Here is a 14392-nt window from a genome sequence, read left to right as displayed (position 1 = left end):
CACTCCGTAGTGTATGTCATTCCGCTTCAGTACTTCACTACTAAATTCAGGTCCTCTCATAATAAAATATACGAAAAACCTTCAGAATCAAGAAAGAGTAACAAAGCACCTCCAAAACAATGACTATGCCAATTTATAATATTATCAAAGTAATACATAATCTTCTTTTGAAAGAAAACCCATTTTTTATTATAAAGGAGGGCTGTGTGTATATATATATATATATATATATATACACACACACACACACACACACATGTATAAGAAAACTTAATTATTTAATAGCAATTATGATAGTATTATCAACAATACATATGAATTGGAATTGATGAATGACTTTGATGATACACACAATTCTATTCAAAAGTTTGGGGTCAGAATTTATTATTTTTTTATTTAAACTTTTATTTTCACAAATATTAAGCAGCACAACATTTTTCAACATCGTTTATAATAAGAAATGTTTCTTGAGCACCAAATCAACATATTATAATGATTTCTGAAGGATCATGTGACACTGAAGACTGGAGTAATGATGCTGAAAATTCAGACTGATCAGAGGAATAAATTAATTAAAGGAATAAATTACAGGAATAAATAAATGTGATTTTAAAATAATATTAAAATATAAAAGTTATTTTAAATTGTAATATTTTTTCACAATATTACGTTTTTTACAATAAATGCATCCTTGGTGAGCATTAGAGACTTCTTTAAAAAACATCAACAAATCTTACCGACCCCAAACTTTAACGGTAGTGTGTGTGTGTATAAACTTCATTGAACAGACCACAAGGTGGCACAGATTTGACAGACTTGACATAACCCTGATTTTGTCCTGTCAAACATTTCACCAGATCATCCACTGGAACATACCTTGTTAATACAGTAAATGTGTGATGGCTGGTCGCTGTTGTAGCGAGAACACAGACGTAAGGCGGGTGTGTCGAAGCTTTTGAACTCTAAGCTAATTGTGACTCAGATATGACAAGCATGACTCATTCGGCCCCTCTGTGCGGATGTGACGTAAAGTGCCAGGTCTTTGCAGTGCCGTCGAGTGAAACTCTCAAAGGGACGACTTCTACAGAGCAGAGTTGAAATCGGCAATCAAAAAGTCGACATGGTCTTTGTCTTTGGTCTTAAAAGCCTCCGCAATGACTCGAGTCGCATCCCGGTGCTCCATTCCTTTAAGTGACACGCCATTCACCTCAAGAATCACCTGACCCACCCGTAACTGCCCACAGATATGCACAGAGCCCCCCTTCTGGAAGACAGAAAGAGAAAGAAAAAGAGAGAGAAATAAGCAAAGAAAGTCTCAAACTTTATGAAAGAGAGAGACCATCTATCAAAAGTGCGAGAGAAAAGACAAGTGGGAAATGGGGGAGAAAATGAGCGCTTGTTCTCTCCGATATGGCACTTTATATTGAGAGGTCATTAGCTGACCTCCTGTCAGTCATAAAGATAAAGTGCCCGAGGACAGGTAGAAAGAGATAACCAAGATGAGCGTTCTGGTTGTCATCTTTTGTTCAGCTGTAGGGAGGCCGGTCTGATCGCAGTCTAATAGCCCTGCTACATTCGGGCCAACAATCTCCAGTCCACAATCAGGCACTATAATGGTCACACCATGCAAGTGCTGCTACAGTCATATAATCCTTCTGGGATCTGATTTTTTTGTTTTACATTTATTATTACTACAATAACTCAACATGACACATGAGCTGTAAATGTCTGGTTAAAGATTGAATAGTGATTGCTTTCATAATGAACATTTGATAAGAATTAAAGTGGATCTTAAGGAGTCTGGAAGAGCGGTAGCCATGGTTACACCTGACATCGGCTCATTGTGCCATGTGTACTTTCAGGTTGGATTCAGTACATAACAGTGTCAGACATTGAGATCTCACTCTAACATGCTTTAAAAATGCTGCTTTGAAAAACCACAGTGAATAGAATTTATGCCTGTTTTGTCTTTGAAATATGATCAACAGCACTTTTTTCCCCCAAAACTCTGAATATGTCATGTCACATCGAGATATATTAGCATTACCCTGGTATAGGGTATCAATGGAAATCAAGGGCTAATCTATTGTCAGGATTCTGTCACCTCAGTCTGTTTTGAGCTGTCTTGTCGTTGTGAGTGTGCAGTTCTGAGTTCGCTCGGGTCGTACGCTCTTCTGTCCACGTGAGTTGTTTTGTGTGCGGAGCGTGATGTTTGTATCCTGGGACTTCGGTCTAGTTTGGTGTTGGTTCTGTGTCGAGGTTCGGACATTCATGCTCTGTGTGTTTATCTTCTGTTGTGAGTACACGGGATCAGCATTCGCTCTGTCTTGTTTTTTGAGAGTGCTTTCGAGTTTGCTCGGGCTGTACACTCTTCTATCCGCAAGTGTGTTGTGTTAGGTGTAGCGCGCAGTTCGTGTTGTCATGTTCTGTGTGGACACGCAGTCGGTGAGATTGTGTTCACTGGCCATGTGCTCTTGTTTTTGTTGTTTGGTGTGAGCACATGGCTTTTCATGTTTGTTTCTATGTGCCATGTGATCTCCTGTCTATTGTCTAACCCCTCCCATCTTGTTATCTGATTATTGGTTCATTTGCCCCACTTGTCCTCCTTGTGACCGGCTTTGTTTGCTCTCCCTAATTATTCTCCTTGTGTTTTCCTTCCTGTGCCAGTTCGTCATCTTATAAATACCGTTCGTGCCCTGCCCTGCCCTGCCCTGCCCTGCCCTGCCTTGCCTGATCCGGATACCATGTCCAGTCCTGCTTTGTCCAGATGCTGGTCTTGTTTTCCCCCATGGGATAGTTTTTATTTTATTTAATGAGTCCTCAACTCATTCCTTCACCCACCTATTTACTATTCATTAATTCAAAATCAAAGCTAAACCAAAAAATACTGTAAATTTGTCTTTCCTTTGAAGGTCAGCCATTTCAAGACAATAAAATCAGCAGAGGAATATTCTGATTGTATTAAACAGCACTTTTTTCTTCACAGTTGCTGGTAACACTTTATTTCGATAGTCTTTTTTTTTTTATATTCTACACGAGAAGTACATCAACTACCAGTGATTAGAGCAGGGGTTTTCAAACTGTGGGTCGCGACCCATTTGTGGGTCGCAGATTGGAAAGAGGTGGGTCGCGCAATCACTATATTGGCTGCAGCTGAATTTACGTTTCATGAGTGACACATACAAACAGGTTGCACGATGGAACCAACGGTAAAGGTAGGGTAGGTAGTTTTTGTCTAAAAACCTTTTTTCCAAATTTGTTTAAACTGTCTTTATATATCAATGCATAATTAAAATGTAAGTACTCTGAAAAAGAGATTACAAAAATCGAGTGTCTGTAGTCCTCTCAGGGCTGCAATAAACACAGCTCATTATTCCATTTACTCCCACCCCCTCCCGTCTGGGCTGCTTCCAAAGCCACGCCCCCAAAACACATGAACGCGCGATGCCGACCACGGCTCAGTCAGCTGGAGGGAGCGCAGAGCGGAGAGGAGCAGTGCATGTAGTGACATCATGTCAGAATCACAAGTAATAAAATAACTAACTTTATCATTATGAATATAAACAACTAACATGGCTGTTAGTACTCACTATCAAGCTAGCATATCAATACTGGTAAAGTTTAAAATATATTGAGTTTGATTCGGTAACGAGCTAGTAAAATAAGTCAAAGCTATAAATAGCTTCATTGATACACGTTTTCCGTTACCATCAGTTACACTGTGATGAAGGTGAATTTTGCGTAAGATTCATAACATACACGGTGTTTTGCATGTAAGAGCTTCCACGATGAAACCACTGTTGGCTCTGATGAGGACTACACTCCGGAGACAAGTACCGCATCGTCACCGGCTCAAGGACAGATGGGCGGCTCCTGAAGCAGCAGGGGTGGTAGCCATGGTAGCAAGGGAGAGTGACAGTCGCCCAGCCAATCATTTCATTCGTCCCTAATGGAATAATGAGCTGTGTTTATTGCAGCCCTGAGATGACTACAGACACTCGATTTTTATAATCTCTTTTTCAGAGTACTTACATTTTAATTATGCATTGATATATAAAGACAGTTTAAACAAATTTGGAAAAAAGTTTTTTAGACAAAAACTACCTACCCTTCCTTTAAATAGAAATCGCTATATTTCTTAGAGTGATTTAAAGTTAGATAAATATGTCAGTATTGTGTTTCATGAAGCGCGCGCGTGCGACTTGTTGTGATAACAATTTCCACCGTCTCAGAGCGGCTTCGGTTCACTAAGCAGCTTGGTGCGCATTATTAACGAGAAGAAAATCGTTTACTCCAATCACTGCACTGCATTCTGCATGAGATCGCATTACACCGGAGAATTCAAATGTCACGAAAGGCTGATTCAGGTCTGGGCTGCGTTTCCCAGAAGCATCGTGAGCTAAGTTGATTGTAGAGTCCATTGGTGGCAATGTTGGCTGTTGTCTTTCAGAGATATGGTCGTCGTAAGAGTGCGTTGTTTTGTGTTCCCTCGCATGCATTTTGATACCTACCAACGCATAAGGAAAATATATATGTAAAAAGTATTTAAAATGTATACACACGAGCACGAAAGCGTTTTCTGCGCTGAACAACGCAATGAGTTTAACAACACTAGCAGCATAAATATTAGTATTGAAATTCTAGGTCCAGGGCATACTGTCAAATAATTTTTTTTTTTTTTATATATTATGATTTTTTTGTCATATCAAACATTTGGTTAAGATTAAGCTTACTTAATCTTTTTCATTTCTTTAAATTTGTTTTGCCATGTTTGGGTAAATCAGTTGAGGCAGCAGACAAAAACTACTCAGTATTCTTCACATTATTTCAACAGCCATTATTTTAATTCTCAAACTTTTTGATAATGTACCATAAGTTTGTATTGCAATTAAACTTATATGTCATACTATGACAAGGAAAAAAAAACTGCTCTGAAGAGAACAAACGCCTCCCACCCCACATTCATTCTTTAAAATTATTTTGGTGGGTCTTGAGATGGATTATTCTTGTCTATGTGGGTCCTGGATTGGAAAAGTTTGGGAACCCCTGGATTAGAGTATTAGTAGAGTCTGCTTAATATCTGCAAACACTTTCCCCCAACAGACATTTTACTGACTACAAGCAACTTTTGCAAGTACATGGCAACTTATTCTACTCACCCTAAAGGCCCTGATATAATCGCTGTGAAGTTCTTTTTCGTTCTTCGTTTAGGGGTAAAACTAAGTTCGAAATAGGTTAGCAGCGATATACTGTTATCGAACACCTGACGCTGCCCACACAGTTGAGAGTGGTGTTTATATGAATATGTAAATATGTACTGTGCGCTTTCCTCTCAATAACAAAATAAACACACAACAAAACTAAGAAAACAGCAAGCGATTTAAAAAAGCATAATAAAGGCATCTGATCATAGCAAAGTGGTTATGTTTGCAAAAGCTCTATAGCACTCAAGTCACGTTTATTTATATATCACTTCATACAATACAAAGCTTAAAATCAAGCAGCTTTACCGTATTAAACATGAAAAACTGTGTCAGTGTCTTGTTTCATCAGAAGTACAATGTAATTTTCTACTATAAAGCATCTCTCCAGTGTGTTCATGTTTTCACTCGCGGATGCCTGACCTCGGCCGACTTTCCACGTGAAAGAAAGTCACCTACACCTACCTATTACGTAATCGCCACAGACCAATAATAGTACAAAGGGAGTTTATCAGCCGGAGTGAACCTTTCCGGAAAGTTCACTTTGTCAAGCTGTTTCGAACTCCCAAAAAGAACTCCCAAAAAAGAACTCCAAACGAACTTTGTTTCGGCCTGATTTTGTTCGAAATGACGTCAAATCAGTTGAAGTAAATCGGGGCCTTAACCCTAACTTAACAGTCTACCAATGCTCTAACAAGAGTTAGTTGACAAGTAGTTGCAAATTAATAAGAGTTAGATAACATGTAGTTGCAAAGTTACTTAGAGTTAGTAGAATGTATCAGTGGCGTAGGTTTGATTTTGAAATTGGTGGGGACGGGGACATCAATATTTAATATATTTAAAGTTTTGATCGAAAATATTGCTAGGGATATATCAGTGTCACTGAATATTGGTGGGGACACGTCCCTAGTGTCCCTACTAAATTCTACGCCCCTGGAATGTATACAGTTCACTCCAAAAGTATAACCCAGTTGCTGTTTCTGCCAGACTAGCCAACAAATTAGGTGTTGTAACAAATTTGTGACAGACAGTGTCTGATCGGCTAAAAAAAAAAAGTAGGCTGCTCCCCAAACTCTTAGGGCTGTCAAAAAAAAAAAAAAAAAAAAAACAGGTGTGATGTCTCAGGACATTTTCTGGAGAAGAAAAATATTCTGCACTTTTAATTATGGAACATCTCCAGATGGGTCTGTGACAGGCTGTGCTCTTCTGTGACCTTTCCAATGGTGAGATTTACACATGCTGGTTGTGTAAACTGACATTCTATGCAAATTTCAAGGATACTCCAGCAATCAACAAAGAATAATAATACAGCAACACCGCTACAGCACTTTGTCCTCATTTAGCAGTTTCGGACATCTCTATAAACGCTATTAGACACAAGTTATGTTAATTTCATCTTTTTTCATCCCCTAAAGCTATAGGAATATCACAACATGCCTGATCCCCATCAGGTTTAAATATGCAAGCCAACATATTTCTGTGCAAAGCCACTTTGCACTAAAGGGGAAATCTCTCACCTTCATGTCGAGTGAACACAGCACTGATAGAAGTAAGCACACAGACACATGCACATAAACGGGTCCTGAATATGCAAATGCACTATGTTAACTAACAGATGCTGGAATAAAGGTCATAAAAGAAATGAAGAAATGAGGAAAACAAACCGGCTCCTTTATATTTAAAACTTCCCATATAACATTATGACTAAAGACTAATCTAGCATCTTAACTGCTAAATGCACAGGGGTCTATCTAATAGGGAAATATTAACAGTGCCATGAGTCATTTCTAATATGAAAATTGGAGTTGTTTTGTCATGCCGAGCTATTTTAGTCATATGATGAATAAGCAGGTTTTACTGACCTAAGCATTCATGTGTATATGAAAGAAGAACTTTTAAAAGCTTTCTGAAAACACATTATATAAGTTACAACTGTATATTGCACCTTGATGGGTGTAATATCAGACCTTCACAGTACATTAGCTACCCTTTCCATTAGTGGAACAAAAGGTACTTTCTGGGAATAGTAATTCTAAGACTTTGTGATACTTTTATGTTAACATTTCATATTTGTTACAGCACACAATTTCTATGTGGCTGAGTTTAAACACTAGAATCTCTAATCAGCATACTTTATAGCTCTGCACCAAAACCTTAGCTTTCTAGGGTAGCTACAGTACATAGGACGTTTTTTTTTTTTTAAATGGAAGCTCATAAGTTACTGATCTGGACTGTTATAGGAAACAACTTCTGAAGTGCAAAGCAGATTAGACTCATACTTGATTTCAACAGAGTATCATGTTGCTAAGCTACAGAGTTGGGTAAATTACTCAAAAAAAGTAATCCACTACAAATTACCAATTACTACTTTAAAATTGTAATTTGATTACATTACTGATTACTGCATGTAAAAAGTAATCTGATTACTAATTACTTTACTTTCAAGTTACTTTGAAAACATATTAAAACTACACAAAAATACACTACAAAGTGAAACTCAGTTCTTTCCGTAATTTAATTGGGCGAGCTCTGTGGACCCATAGACTATTATGTCTATGTGTGGACCTCCCCCCCTTCTGCCCGCGAGTCGTCAGGGAAACGGGCCAGCCCGCTGTAGTGCCGCGCCGTTAAAGCGCCGTACTCAGCGGGTCCCCGAGCCTTCTCCAGCCCGTTAAAGCTCGCCGGTGCGCCTGCCAGCTTCACCAGCTTCACTCGAGTCGCTCACTGACGGACAACGGCCGCCGCGCGCCGCCGCTTCCGCCTTTAATGACGACGAGATAGCTGCATCTGTAGAGAAGGACCGCGGCTAGCTTTCTTTACGTTATAAGAAAGCTACCCCGCCCCCGCCCCCCGTAGACGTCTGCGTCCATTTTAGCAGCCGCGTTCTCCGGTAATTCATTAAAGCGCATGCTCATTAACTGACGCAGCCGCGCCAAACGTGATTAGAAATGTATTTTACTTAATATTTTTTCTTAACAATACATTTGTAACGTAAGTAGCTTAATTTTATTTACATTAGTAACTGTAATCAAATTACATACATTTTAAATGTAATGAGTTACATTACTGCGTTATCACGAAATGTAATTACACTACAGTAACGCGTTACTTTGTAACGTGTTATACCCAACTCTGCTAAGCTAACAATATTATATTATAATTACATAACATAACATTCATGCATTTGTAGTAAAACATTTCATTTTTAATTAGAATGAACTATTTTTAATTATACATTTTGATGTATGTACACTACCGTTCAAAAGATTTATATAATATTTTCAGTGATCTTGTGTGCTATGCATTCTGGGATGGCCTTCGCCACAAATGATACTGCCTTAGATTTAGGCAAAAAACAATATTTAACTATGCTTCCTTCCTTGTGGAAAAGCCATCATGTAATGATGCCACAAGATGTTAATTAGACAGCTCATTTAGGTTTGGAACACAGCTATTATTTTCAGCTTTCTAAGCTGTCATTTTGAACTTTAACCCGTTCTGACCCACCTGTATGGTCGCAATGCGTGGCAGAGGCTGTCTGGTGTTGGCACCCCCTTCAACAGCAATACCCAGTGTACTGGCACACTTGGGCACCCGTACAAACATAGGCTCCATTATTCCCATCTAAAACAATGAACAAAATGGATGCTACTTTAGACATCACACTCAAGAATACAAAAAAGACAGAGATTTCAAGGAATGAGGAGGAAGACAAGAGAGTCTAACATGAATGAAGAAAAATCAGAGATAAACCAAAACTCTCCTCAAACAGCAGCAGGACAAATGAGACTAAATCCCTACAATGAGACATTAAGACATATACGCATCTTTTTAACAGTTGCTTATATGATATATGATATCAACAACAGAACTTGTCGCTGCTCTTTAACCTGTTTTGCCGAGGCCTGGGCGAGTCCTTCTGCTCTGCGTGTGTCACATATGACCTGCAGGAAGGGAGGTTTGCCTGGTCGCGGGCTGCTGTCCTTACTCAACCCTCCAGCCTCTGCAATATCCACTCCACTGTCCTCGCTCAGAGTCTGTCCGCTGTCTGACAGCTGGGACAATGTGGCTCCTGGGAATATAGATAAATGAGCACACAAAGTCATAAATAACCACACAATTTAGCTTTCAGAGATTAGAGGTCTGCATTCAGAATTTATGTGAACCTCACACATTAGCTGAATCTGAAAAGAGTTATAGAGCTGGATGAATTCTCTAAGTGCTGAACTTCATCTAAGTTTAGATGTACCTACTATGGCTGTCAATTTTGCATGTTAAATTAGTGTGACTAATTATTTCAAATGAATGAGATGCCACCTGACCCCTATGTGCATTCTGTAATAAGGTATCCTGCCATTTGATAAATTAAAGCCTAGGTACCTTCTTGTATCTTTATATTGACATCTAAAGCCATTTTTTGAAATGTGTATTCAACAGGGCTGGGTATCGATAGAGTTCCCCTTCGTCAGCTCACTATGACGTGAGTCAGAAGTGATTCTGACGAATGGGGATCGCTTGCGAGAGCCTATCTACTTCGAGTGAAACTAAACAGGCCAATGCACATAATGATAATTGGCATGCGATAATTGCACCAGCTGCTGTGCATCGTGGCACAAGCATATAATGAACAGCAGGTGCCTCGCATCCTTGTCTTTCGCTTCGGAGCCAGGCAGTGAATACTGTTCCTGTCTCCTGCAAGATCTTCTGACGGTGATTTCGTCTCTGCGAGGAAGCCTCTGTGTTTGGTGTTGGTGTGACGGTGCGAACAGCGGTGGTTGCGATCTCTCCTGTCAACGGTTGTGAGCAAAAACAGCTGCTTTCACAGCTTTGTTGGTTCAGAGGGCGTGACATAAAGAGTGAGTGCTCACACAGGATTGCACTATTCCCCTGTGTGTAGCCACGGCTATCCCCCTGTGCGTTTCAGCACCTCAGAGCACTTCTGAAAGAGCTAACACGATCTGTCTGCGTCTTTTTCAAAATGTCATTCAGATCGTGTGTTTCTGGATGCAGCCAATGTTTCACTCCAGCTAATGGGCATGAACTCTGCTTGGGCTATAGGCACACTAAAATGGCGCTCATAGATGACTCATGTTCTCATTGCGGGAACATGACCATCGCAGCGTTACGGTCGAGACTCCGTCACCTCGAAAGAGGTGGAGCCCATTCGCTTATTCCCCGATCTAGCACTTCTTCTGCCCAGCAGCAGCCTCCACCCACGCAGCAGGTGGCCGGTCGCAAGAGGAGCACCCAGCCCGTCCAGGCCCCCGCTAAATCAGGTGGCAAGCGTAAGGGCAAGTGGCCCTGAGACGGGCAACCCAGCGATGGAGAAAGTTGCTCTTCGGGAGATAGTGTCCGCACCTCTCCCTCCCCCAGAGGAGTACTGGGTGGAGAATCCTTTGTTTCATATTGTTTCTGTTCCGGTACCCACATTTTCAATAAAAGAGCAATTTCTTCCATCTCTGGGTCACAAAAGGGTGCGGATTGCAGTGAGCAACGCTCCCATGCCTTGCCACTCCTTTCCCCCTCTTCCATCACCAGTGGGCAGCAGTGTATGGCTCGGGGACGCCACCAAGCCTTCCCACGCCTCACCCTGGAACTAGAGGTCTACACAGGCTTTAAACTTAACCCGCCCGTACCCGAAATCATTTCACCCGACCCGACTCGAACATTACGGTTATATTTTAAGCCCGAGCCCGACCCGAACCCGAGGTCCGTTTCTCACAGTAAATAGCTTCTTTTTTTTTTTGCAATATGCTGTATTTTATGATTGCTTGCCACGATAATTAAAAAAATAGGCTACATGTACAAACACCGTTTCACCAAGGCACAGCGCCCACCTCATCAGTCAGCACACAAGAAAAAAAAGAGAAAAAGCACGGACTTACTAATTACGAAACTTGATGTGGTTGAACAGATGAAACAGTCACAAATTCCCCTGGAACTCAAACATTAAACTTCAAAACAAAGTTTGCGCAGTTGCACAACTATTTACTTAAATATAGCCTATCCTTCTCAGTACGAGTTATGAAGGAAGAGAACAGCATCGACAGCTGATGGTAATAGCGCGCGCGGGAGCACATGCGCAAAAAAGTTTTGTAAAATGATATGTGATTAAATTAAAATGATTCATATATCATTTTACAAAACTGTTTTGCACATGTGCTCCCGCACGCAGTATTTCGGTCACAACAACGCAATCAGAGGAGGACGGCTGAAACACATCTAATTTCTCTCTCGCGTGCTCATATAATTACGATCACAACACAGCAAGCAGCCAAGCACACGGCACGCAAACTATATGTATAGCCTATTTAGTTTTTCTAAGTTACAAACTCGAACCCGACCAGAACCCGAGGCTATTCATTAAACATTAACCCGAACCCGACCCGAAACCCGTGAGTTTTTCGGGACCCATCGGGCTCGAGTAGCAGACCTCTACCTGGAACCAGGTAAGTGTGGTACAATACACTCAGACTCCGCTTCGGGCCGCCTCAGTGCCTCCCGAGCCGACTCCCTGTGCTCCACCCCGGGTACGTCTGTGGTCCCGTTGGTGTCTGGGAGCCTGGCTAGCGCTTCCCAGCCCATCTCGCTGGCTCATCCGTACCATCAGACTCGGCTATGCAATTCAGTTTGCCCGGCGCCCTCCCAAGTTCAGTGGCATCCACTTCACCTCTGTGCGGAGTTGCGATGCCCCTGTCTTGCGGGCAGAGATCGATGTCCTACTGACGAAAGACGCAATCAAGCCGGTTCCTCCAGCCGATATGAAGACAGGGTTCTACAGCCCCTACTTAATTGTACCCAAGAAAGGCGGTGGGTTACGGCCGATCTTGGACCTGCGGACCTTGAATCGGGCCCTGCACAAGCTCCTGTTCAAGATGCTCACGCAGAAACGCATTTTCGAATGCCTCCGTCCCCAAGATTGGTTTGCAGCGATCGACCTGAAGGACGCGTCTTTAATGTCTCGAATCTTCCTCGACATAGACCGTTCCTGCGGTTTGCGTTCGAGGGACGGGCATATCAGTATAAAGTCCTACCCTTCGGGCTGTCCCTGTCGCCCCGCGTCTTCACAAAAGTCGCGGAGACAGCCATTGTTCCACTCTGAGAACGCACACTCACAGAGGAGCGAGTCCAGTCAGTGTTGAACTGCTTGAGTACAATCAAGAGCAGGACAGTGGTCCCACTGAAACTTTTTCACAGGCTCCTGGGGCATATGGCATCCGCAGTAATACCGCTCGGATTGCTTCATATGAGACCGCTTCAGCACTGGCTTCACGGCCGAGTCCCGAGATGTGCGTGGCAGAGCGGCACGTACCGGGTGCACGTCACCCCGCACTGCCTCCAAACCTTCAGCCCGCGATCGGACCCTTCGTTTCTATGGGCAGGTGTTCCCCTAGAACAAGTGTCCAGGCATGCTGTGGTCTTCATGGATGCCTCTGCCGCCGGCTGGGGGGCCATGTACAACGGGCATGCAGTTTCAGGTCTGTGGACGGGGCTTCAACTGCATTGGCACATTACGCAGTACGCATCACAGTACGCCTTGCGCTGGGCTGCCTCAAAGGGCCACTACATGGCAAGCACGTACTGGTCCGTACAGGCAGCACAGCGACCGTTGCGTACATCAACCGTCAAGGTGGTCTACGCTCCCGCCGCATGTCGCAACTCGCCCGCCATCTCCTCCTATGGAGTCAGAAGCATCTGAGGTCGCTTCGTACCATTCACATCCATGGCGTGCTCAATCGTGCAGCCGACGAGCTCTCATGACAGCCTACGCTTCCGGGAGAGTGGTGTCTCCATCCACAGGTGGTCCAGCTGATATGGGACTTCTTTGGAGCAGTTCAGATAGATCTGTTTGCCTCTCCGGACTCGACCCATTGCCAGATGTTTTATTCCCTGACCGAGGGGACCCTCGGCACGGATGCACTGGCGCACAGCTGGCCCCGGGGCCTACGCAAGTATGCGTTTCCCCCAGTGAGCCTTCTCGCACAGACACTGTGCAAAGTCAGGGAGGACGAGGAGCAGGTCTTGTTAGTTGTGCCGTATTGGCCCAACCGGACCTGGTTCCTCACTCCTCGCGACAGCACCTCCTTGGCCCATTCCTCTGAGGAAGGACCTGCTTTCTCAGAGACAGGGCACTCTATGGCACCCGCGTCCAGACCTCTGGAAACTCCATGTCTGGTCCCTGGACGGGACACGAGGTTCTAGGTGACCTACCCCAGGTGGTGGTAGACACCATCACTTCTGCTAGAGCCCCCTTAACGAGGCGCCTCTATTCTCTGAAGTGGAACCTGTTCGTTGAATGGTGTTTTTCCCACCGGGAAGACCCCCAAAGATGTACATCACGAGCAGTTGAAGGTAAGTCATTGGGAAAGCATGACCTGATCGTCAGGTTCCTGAGGGGAGCGAGGAGACTGAATCCACCTCTATACCCTCTTGGGACCTGTCTCCGGTGCTCAGCGCACTGCAGAGACCTCCCTTTGAACCATTGCAGTCAGCTGAGTTAAAGATCCTGTCACTAAAGACAGTGCTCCTGACTGCTCTGGCTTCCATCAAGAGGGTAGGGGACCTGCAAGCATTTTCGGTCGACGAATCGTGCCTAGAATTTGGGCCGGCCAACTCTCACGTTGTCCTGAGACCCCGGGATTGGAAATGTGCCCAAGGTTTCTACCACTCCCTTCAGGGACCAGGTAGTGAACCTGCAAGCGCTGCCTTCGGAGGAGGCAGACCCAGCCCTAGCTTTTCTCTGTCCCGTCCACTCTTTGCAATTTTACGTGGACAGAACACAAAGCTTCAGGACCTCAGATCAGCTCTTCGTCTGTTATGGAGGCCAGCAGAAGGGAAAGGCTGTCTCCAAGCAGAGGATGGCCCACTGGATAGTGGATGCCATCGCCTTGGCTTACGAAGCCCAAAACGTGCTTTGCCCGTTCGGGTTGCGAGCACCCCTCCTGGGTGCTGGCTCAAGGCGCCTTGCTGACAGATATATGTAGAGCTGCGGGCTGGGCGACACCTAACACGTTCGCTAGATTCTATAGCCTCCGTGTAGAGCCGGTATCTTCCCGTATACTCGCCCCCAGTGGCCAGTAGCGTGAGGGACCCGTTCTTAGTGTCAGCTTGCAACGCCACTCCCGCCCCCATGGGCCGGATACGTGCGTCTGCTCCAGTAGTGTTCCCCAGAAATGGCTAACCCTGTGAGT

General features: G+C 43.7%; 1 protein-coding gene across 1 annotated transcript in view; it reads right to left on the bottom strand.

Moving 5' to 3' along the window:
* The window catches only part of whrnb (whirlin b), a 144089-nt gene that overhangs the window by 45457 nt on the left and 84240 nt on the right, over nt 1-14392 (bottom strand). The window contains exons 10-12 of the mRNA XM_056257395.1: nt 9092-9273; nt 8709-8825; nt 813-1264 (exon numbers count right to left, since the gene is read on the bottom strand). Of these exons, the coding sequence (XP_056113370.1) occupies nt 1082-1264; nt 8709-8825; nt 9092-9273 (482 nt within the window). The 3' untranslated portion in view covers nt 813-1081. The remainder of the gene's footprint in view (nt 1-812; nt 1265-8708; nt 8826-9091; nt 9274-14392) is intronic.

This window comes from Rhinichthys klamathensis, unplaced genomic scaffold (assembly GCF_029890125.1).
Source record: "Rhinichthys klamathensis goyatoka isolate OS25496 unplaced genomic scaffold, OSU_Roscu_1.1 h1tg000137l_1, whole genome shotgun sequence".
NCBI lineage: Eukaryota > Metazoa > Chordata > Actinopteri > Cypriniformes > Leuciscidae > Rhinichthys > Rhinichthys klamathensis.
This window is presented reverse-complemented; position numbering and strand designations above follow the sequence as displayed.